The sequence below is a fragment of the Oncorhynchus gorbuscha genome, linkage group LG01 (assembly GCF_021184085.1).
Source record: "Oncorhynchus gorbuscha isolate QuinsamMale2020 ecotype Even-year linkage group LG01, OgorEven_v1.0, whole genome shotgun sequence".
NCBI lineage: Eukaryota > Metazoa > Chordata > Actinopteri > Salmoniformes > Salmonidae > Oncorhynchus > Oncorhynchus gorbuscha.
In genome coordinates this window covers 25706282-25722422 of record NC_060173.1, presented here as the reverse complement: position 1 = coordinate 25722422, position 16141 = coordinate 25706282, and the positions used below count along the sequence as shown (strand labels likewise).

The following is a 16141-nucleotide window of genomic DNA, read 5'->3' as shown; positions in this document are numbered from 1 at the left end:
GGCCACCTGACATGCATCACAAATAGCATTTTGTAAAACAATGAAATGTACTGGTAGGGTTTAACAATAATTTTGTCCCACTTAATTTTTTGTGTAAGTGTTACTGTTTTGCTATATGCCTTATGCAACGTAAACGTCGGCACTTTAATGTACATCAACCAGAAGCTCTCAACCAATCGTGTTCGAGGACTCAACAGACCCGGTGAAGTGATTTAGCGCATTGATACATTGCGACGATGGAGACGGATTGGAGGGCAATCGGGACACAATGTAGCTAACCAACGGGTCAACTATTAGAGAGAGCACGGTTGGCATCCCATTATTTCTTTCCATATATTATTTCGGCCTTTTGATTCTTGAAGGATGTCGGTAGCCGGGTTGAAGAAGCAATTTCACAAAGCAAGTCAGGTAAGGAGACGACACGACACAGTGCGTTGTGTTTCCTTAGCATGGCGCCATGTGGATAAAGCTCATACACTTCAGCAAGCAACCGTTGCCTCAGCGATAATTAGTATGACGTTTTGTGGCAACGCGCCAAGAAGGGAAGTTAATTCATGTCTTTATTTTAGGCCAGGATAGGCCTTACCAACCAATACCAACTGTAAAGACCTACAGATTAGATTAAAAAAACGTAATTTAACTAGGCAAGCCAGTTAAAGAACAAATTATTATTTTCAATGACTGCCTAGGAACAGTGGGTTAACTGCCTTATTCAGGGAAAGAACGACACATTTTTACCTTATCAGCTCGGGGATTCGATCTAGCAACTGGCCCAACGCTCTAACCACTAGGCTAGACACAATGCGTGAATTATAATTTGTTTTTGACAGAAATTGCAATTATGTGTAGGCTTTTGTGCTGGTGGATTCTGGACATTGTTTTCTAAAGTGGTCTTAAGAGATTCCTCTAGCTATAAAGGCGTGATTGAACACCTTCAGTAAACAATGCCAGTGCCAGGGATACTAACTGGGTCACCACTGAAATGACTGTCCCAAATAGTTGCTCTTGATAGGCCTATGCTATCTACACAGCAAAGCCAATGAACTGGGGATCTACAGGCATTTTAATTTGAAATGTTTTGTTATTTCACCTTTATTTAACCAGGTAGGCCAGTTGAGAACAAGTTCTCATTTACAACTGCGACCTAGTCAAGATAAAGCAAAGCAGTGCGACACAAACACAGAGTTACACATGGGATAAACAAACGTACAGTCAATAACACAATACAAAAAAATATATATATATACAGTGTGTGCAAATGTAGTAAGATTAGGTAGGTAAGGCAATAAATAGGCCATAGTGGTGAAATAATTACAATTTAGCATTAACGCTGGAGTGAGATGTGCATGACTGACCTACAGCTTCAGTCAGTTAACTGCATAACATACAATTGATGTATACTGAACAAAAATATGAATGGAACAATTTAAAAGATTTGACTGAGTTACAATTCATATCAGGAAATCAGAAATCAATTCTTAGGCTCATTTAGGGGCTCCCCCCAGACGATCCCGCAGGTGAAGAAGCCGGCTGTGGAAGTCTTGTGCAGGCTGGTCCTGGTTAGCGGTTGTGAGGCTGGTTGGTCGTACTGCCAAATACTCTAAAATGACATTGGTGGTGGCTTATGGTAGAGAAATTAACATTCAATTCTCTGGCAACAGCTCTGGTGGACAGCATGAGGGAGCGTGCAGTCAGCATGCCAATTGCACGCTCCCTCAACTTGAGACATCTGTGGCGTTGTGTGACAACTGCACATTTTAAAGTGCCCTTTTATTGTCCCCAGCACAAGGTGCACCTGTGTAATGAGCATGCTATGTAATCAGCTTCTTGATATACCACACCTGTCAGGTGGATGTATTATCTTGGCAAAGGATAAATGCTCACTAAGAGGCATATAAACAAATTTGTGCACAAAATTTGAGAGAAATACACTTTCTGTGTGTATGGAAAACTTCAGGGATGTTTTTTTTCCAACTCATGAAATATGGGACCAACACTTTACATGTTGCATTTTTATATTTTTGTTCAGTGTAAATTAGAGGTTGACCGATTTAATCGGAATGGCCGATTTAATTACGGCCGATTTCAAGTTTTCATGACAATCGGAAATCTGAATTTTTGGGCACCGATTAAAAAATAAAAATAAACATTTTTACATTTTTTATTTAACTAGGCAAGTCAGTAAATTAAGAATACATTCTTATTTTCAATGACTGCATAGGAACTGTGGGTTAACTGCCTTTTTCAGGGGCAGAACGACAGATTTTCACCTTGTCAGCTCAGGGGTTTCAATCTTGCAGCCGCACAGTTAACTAGTCCAACGCTCTAACTATTGCACTCCACGAGTAGCCTGCCTGTTACGCAAATGCAGTAATAATATAATATATGCCATTTAGCAGACGCTTTTATCCAAAGCGACTTACAGTCATGTGTGCATACATTCTACGTATGGGTGGTCCCGGGGATCGAACCCACTACCCTGGCATTACAAGCGCCATGCTCTACCAACTGAGCTACAGAAGGACCACCAGTAAAAGCCAAGGTAAATTGCTAGCTAGCATTAAACTTATATTATAAAAAAGAATCAATCATAATCACTAGTTATAACTACTAATCCAGTTTAGCAGGCAATAATAACCAGGTGAAATTGTGTCATTTTTCTTGCGTTCATTGCACGCAGAGTCAGGGTATATGCAACAGTTTGGTCTGCCTGGCTCATTGCCATTGCAAGGTTGTGCAATGTAACAAGAATATTTAGATTAGGGATGACACCCATTAGATAAAATGCCTAACGGTTCCGTATTTCACTGAAATAATAAACGTTTTGTTTTCGAAATGATAGTTTCTGGATTCGATCATATTAATGACCAAAGGCTCGTATTTCTGTGTATTATTAAGTTATAATTAAGTCTGATTTGATAGAGCAGTCTGACTGAGCAGCAGCAGGCCCGTAATCATTCATTCAAACAGCACTTTCGTGCGTTTTGCCAGCAGCTCTTCGAAAGCACAGCGCTGTTTATGACTTCAAGAGTATCAGCCTAATGGCTGGTGTAACCAATGTGAAATGGCTAGCTAGTTAGCTGGGTGTGCGCTAATACTGTTTCAAACGTCACTCGCTCTGAGACTTGGAGTAGTTATTCCCCTTGCGCTGCAAGGGCCACGGCTTTTGTGGAGCGATGGGTAACGATGCTTCGAGAGTGGCTGTTGTCAATGTGTTCCTGGTTCGAGCCCAGAGGAGAGGAGGGGGCCGGACGCTATACTGTTACACTGGCAATACTAAAGTGCCTATAAGAACATCCAATAGTCAAAGGTATATGAAATACAAATGGTATAGAGAGAAATAGTTCTATAAATACTATATTAACTACAACCTAAAACCTCTTACCTTGGAATATTGAAGTCTCATGTTAAAAGGAACCACCAACTTTCATATGTTCTGAGCAAGGAACTTTAAACAAAATGAAGGACCAACAATAAAATAACAGTAGCGAGGCTATAGGTACAAAGTCACAGTGTTGTGGCACCGGTTAGTCGAGGTAATTGAGATAATATGTACAGGTAGGTAGAGTTAAAGTGACTATTTTTTTATTTTACCTTTATTTAACCAGGCAAGTCAGTTAAGAACACATTCTTATTTTCAATGACGGCCTGGGAACAGTGGGTTAAACTGCCTGTTCAGGGGCAGAACGACAGATTTGTACCTTGTCAGCTCGGGGGTTTGAACTTGCAACCTTCTGGTTAGCTCTAACCACTAGGCTACGCTGCCGCCCCTAAAAAGGTTCTAGTAATGCATGGATAATAAACAGAGTAGCAGCAGCGTTAAAATGTGGGGTGGGAACAATGCAAATAGTCTGGGTAACCATTTGATTGGCTGTTCATGAGTCTTATGGCTTGGGGTTAGAAGCTATTAAGAAGCTTTTGGACTTAGACTTGGCACTCCGGTACCGCTTGCCGTGCGGTAGCAGAGAGAACGGTCTATGACTAGGGTGGCTGGAGTCTTTGCAATTTTTTAGGGCCTTCCTCTGATTCCACCTGGTATAGAGGTCCTGGATGGCAGGAATCTTGGCCCTGGTGATGTACTGGGCCGTACGAGCTACCCTCTGTAGTGCCTTGCAGTTGGAGGCTGAGCAGTGGCCATACCAGGTGGTGATGCAACCAGTCAGGATGTTCTCGATGGTGCAGCTGTAGAACCTTTTGAGGATCTGAGAACCTATGCCAAATCTTTTCAGTCTCCTGATGGAGAATAGGCTTTGTCGTGCCCTCTTCACGACTGTCTTGGTGTGTTTGGACCATGATAGTTTTTTGGTGATGTGGACACCAAGGAACTTGAAGCTCTGAGAATGGGGGCGTGCTCGGTCCTCCTTTTCCTGTAGTCCACAATCATCTCCTTTGTCTTGATCACATTGAGGGAGAGGTTGTTATCTTGGCACAACACAGGTATCAGTGTGGTAATGCTTGGTTTCTATAGAGGAGGAACAATTGGGCTAACTTTTACAACTCAAGTGTGAAAATGAAGCATGAATCATGCATAAGTGATAGTAATGCCTACAGCACAGGTATGAATGTGTAGGAGATTTTAAATCCTAATTGCATTCACATTGGGTGCCCATTTTCAACACCATTTCCATGCTGTTGCCCATATTGTTCTATTATTATGGGGGTGCCCTGATTTTGTTTGAGTGCCAACCAGACACCCATGTAATTTAGAACCCTGCATTTAATGTCTCAGGCTTACCATGCATGCAATACTGGACTTACTATAAGCCTTGTGTTTCTAAATGTATTCAGTTATGATTGACCAATGGAGAGACTGCTTGTTAACATGCATACAAATCACACAATTACCTTCCAGGCATAATATTTAGTTTGGTCTTATGCTAGTGAGTGTTCAAGTTTGTACATGCTGACACTTCATACTCCTTGTAATGTGCATGCCAGCACTGACAGTGAGTGATCTTCGAATGACCGCCAAAGGACTAGACATGCTGACAGTAAGAGTGGTTTGAAATTGTGCAGGCTTTAATGTTATAACCTAGTGGAAAACTTTTATATTAGTTTTGTACATCCGCGTAAGAGTTCACACCAGTTTTTGGATGTATCCTAGGCTACTTTCACTTTACTAGTTACTTATTAGCAATATTTGGTTTTGCCAGTACAGTTCATTCTGGAGGGGGAAAAATTTGTATTTTTTTTAAAGTCGTGTCATTACGGTAGTCTGCCTTTTTTAATTTGAAAGTTTTGATGCATACATATAAATAAACTTGTTTTCATGAGAGGAGAGCGAGCACGTTACCATATAAATTGTATACCAACTTATTTATTGAAAGAGAGTAAGATTTTTGCTTTGTCTTTTGCCATTATACACGCTTTCCTTATATTTTAATCTCTTATCTTGCCACAGCTATTGAGTGAGAAGATAATTGGTGCTGAGGGAACAAAGCTGGATGAAGAATTTCAAAAAATGGAAAGGGTGAGGCATGGCTTTATTACATTTGTATTATTCTTTTTTTACACAATAATTTGTCAAATTAGGTAGAACAATGTCGAACACTGTTGAGAATTATGTGGAGTGGACAAAAATACTGATACAGAATTTTCCCCTGCTCTGTCATTGATTATTCTGTTTTAGAGAATTGATGTGACCCACAAAATGGTTCTTGAACTTGTGCCCAAAACCACAGAGTACCTCCAGCCAAACCCAGGTATGGTATCACTTGATAAATTGGCCCAGTATAGGATTTCATTGTACAACAAAATGTATATGTGATATATTTTATGCAAATGCTAATATTGATCCATAGCATATAGAGCCAAACTGGGCATGCTCAACACAGTGTCCAGGATCCGTGGGCAGGTGAAGGCTGTGGGGTACCCCCAGACTGAGGGAATGCTGGGAGACTGCATGTTGCACTACGGCAGAGAACTGGGAGTCGGCTCTGCCTTTGGTACGTCAACAATTGTAACCCACATGGAGCGAACTGCCTCTACTTACAGTCGACACATCATACCATATTCTACTACCACATATTTTATACACATTCAGATCAGGTTATGGGCCAGTTAGACGTAGCGATAGTTCATTTTTTGTCCGCCAGCTGGGTTTGTAACCCAGTATCTAATTCTTTACATCCAAACACATACTCCAGCAGTTACCAGTGAGATACTTTAGGAGTCTCACCTCTAAAAGCTTTTAACCCAACACTCAGCAGTTAAATCAATATCGTTCTAATGTAAGGTTCTACGCTTCAGTAAGTTTTGCCTCTTCCAAAAAGAGTACGGGCCTAGAGATGTACAAACACTTAGTACACTAATATCCTCCCACACCAAAGATCTAGAGGTCTATCATATGACCTGGAATGTATTTTAATGATTGAATAGCTCAGTTTATTCATTTTTACATGATGTGCTCAACAGACTCAAAAGTTTTTTTTAGATGTTTCTTCATGTCTGTGAATTCCATGTAGGATGTGCACTGGCGGACATTGGTGAAGCCTTGAAACAGATGGCCATAGCCAGAGATTCCCTGGACATCAGTGTGAAGAACAACTTCATCGACCCACTGCAGGCACTCCAGGACAGAGAGTTGAGGGAAATAGGGGTGAGGCTCATCTCCATCACTCAGAATAGTCCAAATGATTAATGCTTCAGCAAAGGGAACAGCCTGAACAGGTATCAGATTAGTAGTCTTTGACCCATGTGCTGTAGGCCACTAGGCTTTGGATATACGGCTTGTAGGCTTAAGGTTTAAGGTCCTTTGATGTCTACCTATCATTGTAAATGAAGATCAAGTGCAGTTTAAGTATGTTTGTATGTGTCATAAATGTATAATGTTGATTATGACAGTATGGATCAAATGCTTGTTCACAAGCAAAAGGGTGTTGTTTTCAGATCCATATGTACTTGTCATTCATTCTTCAGTACCACCTAAGAAAACTTGAAGGTCGTCGGCTAGACTTTGACTACAAGAAACGACGCAAAGGAAAGATACCTGACGAGGAGATCATGCAGGCGTGGGAGAAGTTTTCGGACTCCAAAGAGCTGGCAGAGAGAAGCATGTTCGACCTCTTAGAAAGTGATGTGAGCAAAAACAAATACTGCAATTCTACAAGACAGTAACTACTAACAATTGGATACCACAAAATTGGGGAGAAAGTTTTTTAATTTAAAAACAAACATTGTGTAAACATATTCTTCTATTCAGGATTAGTGTTATCAACCTATTATAATCCTGTAACAACTTGGGAGAAGTGTATGGGTGGAAATATCCACAAGTTTATTTTTCTTTATAAACAAGGAGATGCAAATTTCTCTAAACATGTTCATGACAGTTAGCTTGTTTGCTCATTATCATGTATACTGGCCACTGGCAGTGAGATTGACAATCCTGTGCTGATAGCTATTGTGGTCCGTTCTTGCAGGCAGAGCATGTGACTCACCTATCATCTTTGATTGGGGCCGCTCTGGACTATCACCGCCAGTCTTGCCAAATCCTGGACAGCCTCAATCGAAGTCTGCAGGGCAGGTGATTGTATCAATCAAATTAATAAATACACTTCAGACAGGGACTTAATCATGAGCTACATGTACTCAGTACTCAAGGCACATGACATACTGCCTGGGTTTGGTTCACTGTTGATGGTTGTGAACTTGTGACCTTGTCTCTCCTGTTCTTTCTAGGCTAGCCATTGCAAGCAACCGACCAAAGAGGGAGCCCAGGCCCAAATCTATTAAAGTTAACACAATCAACACACAACAAAATGGATCTTCCCACAGATCATCAGTGAAATCAGTTATATCTTCAGGTAATTGGCTCAATTGTTGAGCAAATGTAATTTCTTCAATTCATTTCCATAATGTTATTTCTGTATTTTTTATTAGTGTAAATCATGTTTTACTATCGTAAAATGCTGTCTCTTTTGTAAATTGGGGCCATCTGGATGGTTCACTATAGCTTTCCCGATTTTAAGTCGTTAATATGTCCATTATAATTTATTGCAGATGCCCATTAGATTGACTAATTAGTGGTCATCTAGTGATATCAATTTCAAGGCAATTGTGGGTCTCTTTCAGATGATTGTGAGGTTTTCCTAGACCAGCCTTGCTGCCGTGCGCTCTACTGCTTTGTGGCTGAGAATGAAGGAGAGCTGGGCTTCAAGGAGGGCGACCTCATCATCCTCACCAACCAGATTGATGACAACTGGTATGAGGGCATGATCAGCGGGGAGTCTGGCTTTTTTCCTATCAGCTACGTCAATGTCCTTGTGCCTTTGCCACAGTGATACCAGGGTAGCACCACAAGCTATGGGGGCCGGCTATGAAGTCCTCACCTCAGAGCACTCTCTGGAAATCTTATTTTGCAAAGAATGTCACTCCACTTTCTGATGTGTTTATTGACTGAATTTGTATTTTTGAGCTTTACTGTTAGAAGCATTTCAGGACGGCCTCATTTGGTGGTACCGTCACTTCTTCCTGGATCTGTGAATTCTTAATTTCACCTTATTTTCTCAGAGGCCATAGAGCTATTGACATGCAATGTCTTTGCGTACTCCACAGGTTTCAAGGCTACACCATTTCAGACAGTCTTATGCAATATTTTCTCTCTCCCTTGAAAGCCCATCTTAGTTACATTTGTCTCCATTGTGTGCTGTTGTTACTTTCAGCATAATAATGGGTCAATTAGTAGTGTGACACTTTTTAATTCAGCACATTTTTGTGATGTCATGGAACACTTCAGCTGCTTTATTAAGATTTGTTTTAATCTTGGGACTGTTATTACCACGTTCAGGGTCAATATTCATGTCTTCATTTAGCTCTCGAGAACCTAAGGGGGGTATACCCAGTTTACAGCTGGAACCTGTTTTGGGTTCTCAGAGGATTTTACGGACTGCAGCTGGCTCCATGTGAACTACAATCCCAATGCTCTTGTTTATTCCTGACGCTCTGTCGAAATGCAAATACACCACACTTGCGATACGGTTTTGGATATCTTTGGAACTTTTATATAAGCGAAAAATAATATTTCAAATACAAAAGATACACTTACTGTGCGCAGTTTAGGAAAGTTGCACCTAGTTTTCACACACCATTGTGACATCCTCTCACCTTGCACTCACATTTCCATTGAACCATTCCATATTTCCAGTGTTTAAAAATAAAGCCGGGTGCAAATTTACTAAAATTTGTACGGTAAGTTTCTTAAAAAATTACAACCTTTCATAGAAGCAATGTTCCAAATGTTTATGAAACTGTATCGTGTGAGGCACATGTTTAGACTGAGCGTTGGGAATTCCCCTCAGGCAACAGGCGGCTTTGGGAGTAGACCGTATAATTAAGCAATATGGCATGGGGGTGTGTGTTACATGGCCAATATACCACGGCTAAGGGCTATTCTTAGGGACGACGCAACGTGGTGTGCCTGGATACAGCCCTTAGCCTTGGTATATTGGCCATATACCACAGAACCCTGAGGTGCCTTTATTGCGACTAAACTGCTTACCAACATAATTAGAGCAGTATAATTGTTTGGGGGGGGGGGGTCATACCTGTGGTATACGGTCTTAAATACTACAGCTGTCAGCCAATCTCCATTCAGGGCTCGAACCATCCAGTTTAGAATGTTTAATATTACTGTCTATTGAATGGACTAGCCTTCGTTGTGGAAGTGTGGAAAGATCAGGGTTAAGACTTGTCTGCATATCAATTTGAACACGAGAAGGGGAAATATCTCTTATCAAACACCATTTGTGATATTTATAGCTGTTTAATGTTACACTACACTTTAAAGGTGTTTTAGATGCGCGTGTGCTTTATCCACTTAAATATGATCCCTTTAATAGTTTTTCCACCTTCCACAAACAGTAGAAACACTTGTTGCCTTTAAGCACTTTTTAAAAATGTGTTGCTGTAGCCTTGTCAATTATTGTATTTGCACACTTAATTTCTCTTTATTAGTAAGGAAATACACACACACAAGGTATTAATCACCTCTCATATCCTACGGTAGTGTCTTGGAATAATATGTTGAACTAGAAAATATTTAGCTGTAAGCCATATTGTCAGAGATTGTGTCAATCACTATGAATGAGTATAGAATGCTGTAATATCAAAGTAGTGTACATTTCTTTCCTATTTATTGTCAAATGCTTGCTGTTTCACAAATTGAATTTATAGTTAAATTACAATATGTTGAAGAAATTACGCTAAGGAACAATCAAATCAGTTATATGATCATTGGATGTATTATCTACTGTAAGTTAAAAAATATAAATGCAACGTGCAACATTTTCAAAGATTTCTGAGTTACAGTTCATATAAGGAAATAAGCTCGGGTGCATTCTGTTTCCGTTGATCATCATTGAGACGTTTCTGTAACTTGATTGGGGTCCACCTGTGGTAAATTCCATTGATTGGACATATTGTCACGGTTTTCTAATGGTGAAGGAGAGTCGGACCAAACTGCAGCGTGTCGATTGCGATCCATGTTTATTTAAACAAACGTAAAACGACTAAATACGAACACTACAAAACAAACGAAACAAACCGAAACAGCCTATACATGTGTCAACTAACATCTAACAAGGACATCAAGACACTCAGGAAAATCACCCACAATACAACCAAAGAATGTCTGCCTAAATATGGTTCCCAATTCAGAGACAACGATAAACACCTGCCTCTGATTGAGAACCACTTCAGACAGCCATAGACTTTCCTAGAACATCCCACTAAGCTACAACCCCACTAAGCTACACACCACATACAAAAACCCATGTCACACCCTGGCCTGACCAAATACATGAAGAAAAACACAAATTACTTCGACCAGGGCGTGACAGACCCCCCCCCCCCCCCCCCCCCCTATGGTGCGGACTCCCGAACGCACCTCAAATCAATAGGGAGGGTCCGGGTGGGCGTCTGTCCATGGTGGCGGCTCCGGCGCGGGACGTGGACCCCACTCAGTTAATGTCTTAGTCCCCTCTCCTTGCGTCCCTGGATAGTCCAACCTCGCCGCCAACCATGGCCTAGTAGACCTCACCCAGAACCCCACTAGACTGAGGAGCTGATCGGGACTGAGGTGAAGCTCGGGACTGAGGTGAAGCTCGGGACTGAGGTGAAGCTCGGGACTGAGGTGAAGCTCGGGACTGAGGTGAAGCTCGGGACTGAGGTGAAGCTCGGGACTGAGGTGAAGCTCGGGACTGAGGTGAAGCTCGGGACTGAGGTGAAGCTCGGGAGTGAAAGGAAGCTCGGGAGTGAAAGGAAGCTCGGGAGTGAAAGGAAGCTCGGGAGTGAAAGGAAGCTCGGGAGTGAAAGGAAGCTCGGGATTGAAAAAGAAGCTCAGGAGTAAGAGGAAGCTCAGGAGTAAGAGGAAGCTCAGGCAGGTTGATGGATCTACCAGATCCTGGCTGACTGGCAGATCCTGGCCGACTGACAGATCCTGGCTGACTGGCAGTTCTGGCAGATCCCGGCTGACTGGCAGATCTGGAAGAGTGGCTGACTGGCAGCTCTGGAAGAGCCTGGTTGACTGGCAGCTCTGGAAGATTCTGGCTGACTGGCAGCTCTGGAAGATCCCGGTTGACTGACAGTTCTGGCAGATCCCAGCTGACTGGCAGATCTGGAAGAGCCCGGTTGACTGGCAGATCTGGAAGATTCTGGCTGACTGGCAGATCTGGAAGATTCTGGCTGACTGGCAGATCTGGAAGATTCTGGCTGACTGGCAGATCTGGAAGATTCTGGCTGACTGGCAGATCTGGAAGATTCTGGCTGACTGGCAGATCTGGAAGATTCTGGCTGACTGGCAGATCTGGAAGATTCTGGCTGACTGGCAGATCTGGAAGATTCTGGCAGATCTGGAAGAATCTGGCAGATCTGGAAGAATCTGGCAGATCTGGAAGAATCTGGCAGATCTGGAAGAATCTGGCAGATCTGGAAGAATCTGGCAGATCTGGAAGAATCTGGCTGACTGGCAGATCTGGTAGAGCCTGGTTGACTGGCAGTTCTGGCAGATCTTGAAGAGTCTGGCTGACTGGCGGATCCGGCAGACTAGCTGACTGGCGGATCCTGGCTGACTGGCGGATCCTGGCTGACTGGCGGCGCTGGGCTGACTGGGGGCACTGGTGGCGCTGGGCAGACTGGCGGCACTGGGCAGACGGGCGGCACTGGCGGCGCTGGGCAGACGGGCGGCGCTGGGCAGACTGGCGGCACTGGCGGCTCCTTGCAGACTGACAGCTCCTTGCAGACTGGCAGCTCCTTGCAGACTGGCAGCTCCTTGCAGACTGGCAGCTCTGGCTGCTTCATGCAGGCTGGCAGCACCTTGCAGACTGACAGCTCCTTGCAGACTGGCAGCTCCTTGCAGACTGGCAGCTCCTTGCAGACTGGCAGCTCCTTGCAGACTGGCAGCTCCTTGCAGACTGGCAGCTCCTTGCAGACTGGCAGCTCTGGCTGCTCCATACAGGCTGACAGCTCTTGCTGCTCCATACAGGCTGACAGCTCCTTGCAGACTGGCAGCTCTGGCTGTGTCATGCAGACTGACAGCTCTGACTGCTCCATGCAGGCTGGCAGCTCTGGCAGCACCTTGCAGACTGGCAGCTCCCTGCAGACTGGCAGCTCCTTGCAGACTGGCAGCTCTGGCTGCTCCATGTAGACTGGCAGCTCTGGCTGCTCTATGCAGGCTGACAGCTCTGGCTGCTCTATGCAGGCTGACAGCTCTGGCTGCTCTATGCAGGCTGACAGCTCTGGCTGCTCTATGCAGGCTGACAGCTCCGACTGCTCCATGCAGACTGACAGCTCCGACTGCTCCATGCAGACTGACAGCTCTGACTGCTCCATGCAGACTGACAGCTCTGACTGCTCCATGCAGACTGACAGCTCTGACTGCTCCATGCAGACTGACAGCTCTGACTGCTCCATGCAAGCTGACAGCTCTGACTGCTCCGAACAGACAGGAGACTCAGGTAGCGCAGGAGAGGAGAAAGGCTCCGACAGCGCAGGAGACTCCGGCAGCAGCGCCGGACAGGCGGGAGACACCGGTAGCGCAGGAGAGGAGAAAGGCTCTGATAGCGCTGAACAGGCAGGAGGCTCCGGCAGCGCAGGAGAGGCGAGGCGCACTGTAGGCCTGATGCGTGGTGCTGGCACTGGTGGTACTGGGCCGAGGACACGCACAGGAAGCCTGGTGCGGGGAGCTGCTACTGGAGGGCTGGGGTGTGGAGGTGGTACTGGATAGACCGGACCGTGCAGGCGCACTGGAGCTCTTGAGCACCGAGCCTGCCCAACCTTACCTGGCTCGATGCCCACTCTAGCCCGGCCGATACAAGGAGTAGGAATATACCGCACCGGGCTATGCCCCCGCACTGGGGACACCGTGCGCACCACTGCATAACACGGTGCCTGCCCGGTCTCTCTAGCCCCCCGGTAACCACAGGAAGTTGGCTCAGGTCTCCTACCTGGCGTAGCCATACTCCCTGTGGCTTCCATCCGCTCTGCCGTGCTAGTTCCTCATAATGCCGCCTCTCTGCTTTTGCTGCCTCCAGCTCGGTTTTGGGGCGACAATAATCTCCAGGCTGTTCCCAGGGTCCTTTCCCGTCTAGAATCTCCTCCCAAGTCCATTTCTCCAGGTAGTGCAGCCTCTCCCACTGCAGCTGCTGCTGCTCCTGCTGCTGCCTCTGTTGCCTCTCCTGTGGCTCCTGCCTGTTGACACACTGCTTGGTCCGTTTGTGGTGGGTGATTCTGTCACGGTTTTCTAATGGTGAAGGAGAGTAGGACCAAACTGCAGCGTGTCGATTGCGATCCATGTTTATTTAAACAAACGTAAAACACGACTGAACACTACAAAACAATAACCGAATAGAAAAACGAAACAGCCTATACATGTGTCAACTAACATCTAACAAGGACATCAAGACAATCACCCACAATACAACCAAAGAATATGGCTGCCTAAATATGGTTCCCAATCAGAGACGACGATAAACACCTGCCTCTGATTGAGAACCACTTCAGACAGCGATAGACTTTCCTAGAACACCCCACTAAGCTACAACCCCACTAAGCTACACACCACATACAAAAACCCATGTCACACCCTGGCCTGACCAAATACATGAAGAAAAACACAAAATACTTCGACCAGGGCATGACAGATATTTTGAAAAGGCGCACATCTGTCTATATAAGGTCCCACTGTTGACAGTGTATGTCAGAGAAAAACCAAACCATGAGGTCAAAGGAATTGGCCATAGAGCTCTGAGACAGGATTGTATCGAGTGAGCCACAGATCTTGATGGGTACAAAAACATTTCTGCAGCATTGAAGGTCCCCATGAACACAGGGGCCTCCATCATTCTCAAATGGAAGAAGTTTGGAATCACCAAGACTCTATTAGAGCTGGCTGCACAGCCAAAACTGAGTAACCGGGCGAGAAGGGCTTTGGTCAGGAAGGTGACCAAGAACTTTATGGTCACTGACAGCTCCAGAGTTCCTCTGTGGAGATGGGAGAACATTCCAGAAGGGCAACCATCGCTGCAGCACTCCACCCATAAGGCCTTTTATGGTAGAGTGGCCAGGTGGAAGCCACCCCTCAGTAAAAGGCACATGACAGTCCGCTTAGAGTTTACCAAAAGGCACCAAAGATTGACCATGAGAAACAAGATTACATTTTTGGGAAAAAGGGGTCTGAATATTTTCCACCTCCATTGTATCAGTTATCCTTTTGTGCCGAATCGACTGCGCTGTTTCAGGTGCAACATTTATGGTCATGTCACAGGAGTTTGTAGGAGGGAGATTAAGATGTGGGAAGTGTGTCATTTCAGTGGATAAAGTTGTGGGGGTGACCATGTTGCTGGGTATCGGAAGTGTCCGGTGGGAGAGAGGCAGGTTGAGATGGCTAGAGTCAGTAGTGCAGATGTTGTCCTATGCAGAGGCAGTGAAGAAATTAGGGGATGTGTCAAGGGTGAGGGACCCAGCGAGGAGTAGTAGCTCTGCCAGCACAGAGAGAGAGGCAATGTATATCACTTTTCCCACATTGTTAGGTTACAGCCTTACTCTGAACAATATATTTTTTAAAATGTCCCTCAATCTACACACAACCATAATGAAAGCAAAACAGGTGTAGACATTTTTGCTAATTTATTACAAATAAAATGGAAATATATTTACATAAGTATTGAGACCCTTGACTCAGTACTTTGTTGAAGCACCTTTGGCAGGGATTACAACCGTGTCTTGGGTATGACACTACAAGGTTGGCACACCTGTATTTGGAGAGTTTCTCCCCATCTCTGCAGACCCTCTCAAGCTCTGTAAGGATGGATGTTGCTGCACAACTATTTTCAGGTCTCTCCAAAGATGTTCGATAAGGTTCAAGTCCGGGCTCTGGCTGTGCCATTCACTGACTTGTCCCAAAGCCTCCTTTGCCGCAGTCAGGTCCTGAGCAGGTTTTCATGAATTATCTCTGTACTTCTGCTCCGTTCATCTTTCCCTCGATCCTGACTAGTCTCACATTCCCTGCCACTCAAAAACATCCCCCCAACATAATCCTGACACCACCATGCTTCACTGTAGGGATGATGCTAGGTTTCCTCCAGACGTGACACTCCGCATTCAGGCCAAATCGTTCAATCTTGGTTTCATCAGACTAGAGAATCTTGTTTCTCATGGTCAGAGTCCTTTAGGTTCCTTTTGGTAGGACTCCAAGTGACCTGTCTTGACTTTTACTGAGGAGTGGCTTCTGTCTGGCCACTAACATAAAGGCCTGATTGGTGGAGTGCTGCAGAGTTGTTTGTCCTTCTGGAAGGTTTTCCCATCTCCACAGAGGAACTCTGGAGTCTTGGTGGTTCCAAACTGCTCCCATTTAAGAATGATTGGGGCCAATGTGTTCTTGGGGACCTTCAATGCTGCAGACATTTTTTGGTACCCTTCCCAAGATTTGTGCCTCAACACAATCCTGTCTTGGAGCTCTACGGACAATTCCTTCAACCTTATGCCTTGGTTTTCGCTCTGAATTGCACTGTCAACTGTGGGCCTTATATAGACGTGTGGACCTTTCCAACTCATGTCCAATCAATTCAGTTGACCACAGGTGGACTCCAAGTCGTAGAAGCATCTCAAGGATGATCAATGGAAACAGGAAACAGCTCAATTTCGAGTC

At 44.6% G+C, this 16141-nt stretch overlaps 1 protein-coding gene across 1 annotated transcript; it reads left to right on the top strand.

Moving 5' to 3' along the window:
* The first annotated feature begins 207 nt into the window (after positions 1 to 207).
* LOC124002574 (endophilin-A3-like) lies at positions 208 to 10284 on the top strand. The gene is made up of 9 exons (XM_046310116.1): positions 208 to 408; positions 5402 to 5470; positions 5630 to 5702; positions 5802 to 5945; positions 6465 to 6598; positions 6919 to 7077; positions 7419 to 7522; positions 7678 to 7802; positions 8071 to 10284. The coding sequence occupies exons 1-9, from the start codon at positions 364 to 366 to the stop codon at positions 8277 to 8279; spliced, it is 1062 nt and encodes a 353-aa protein (XP_046166072.1). The 5' UTR covers positions 208 to 363; the 3' UTR covers positions 8280 to 10284.
* Positions 10285 to 16141: the final 5857 nt, after the last annotated feature.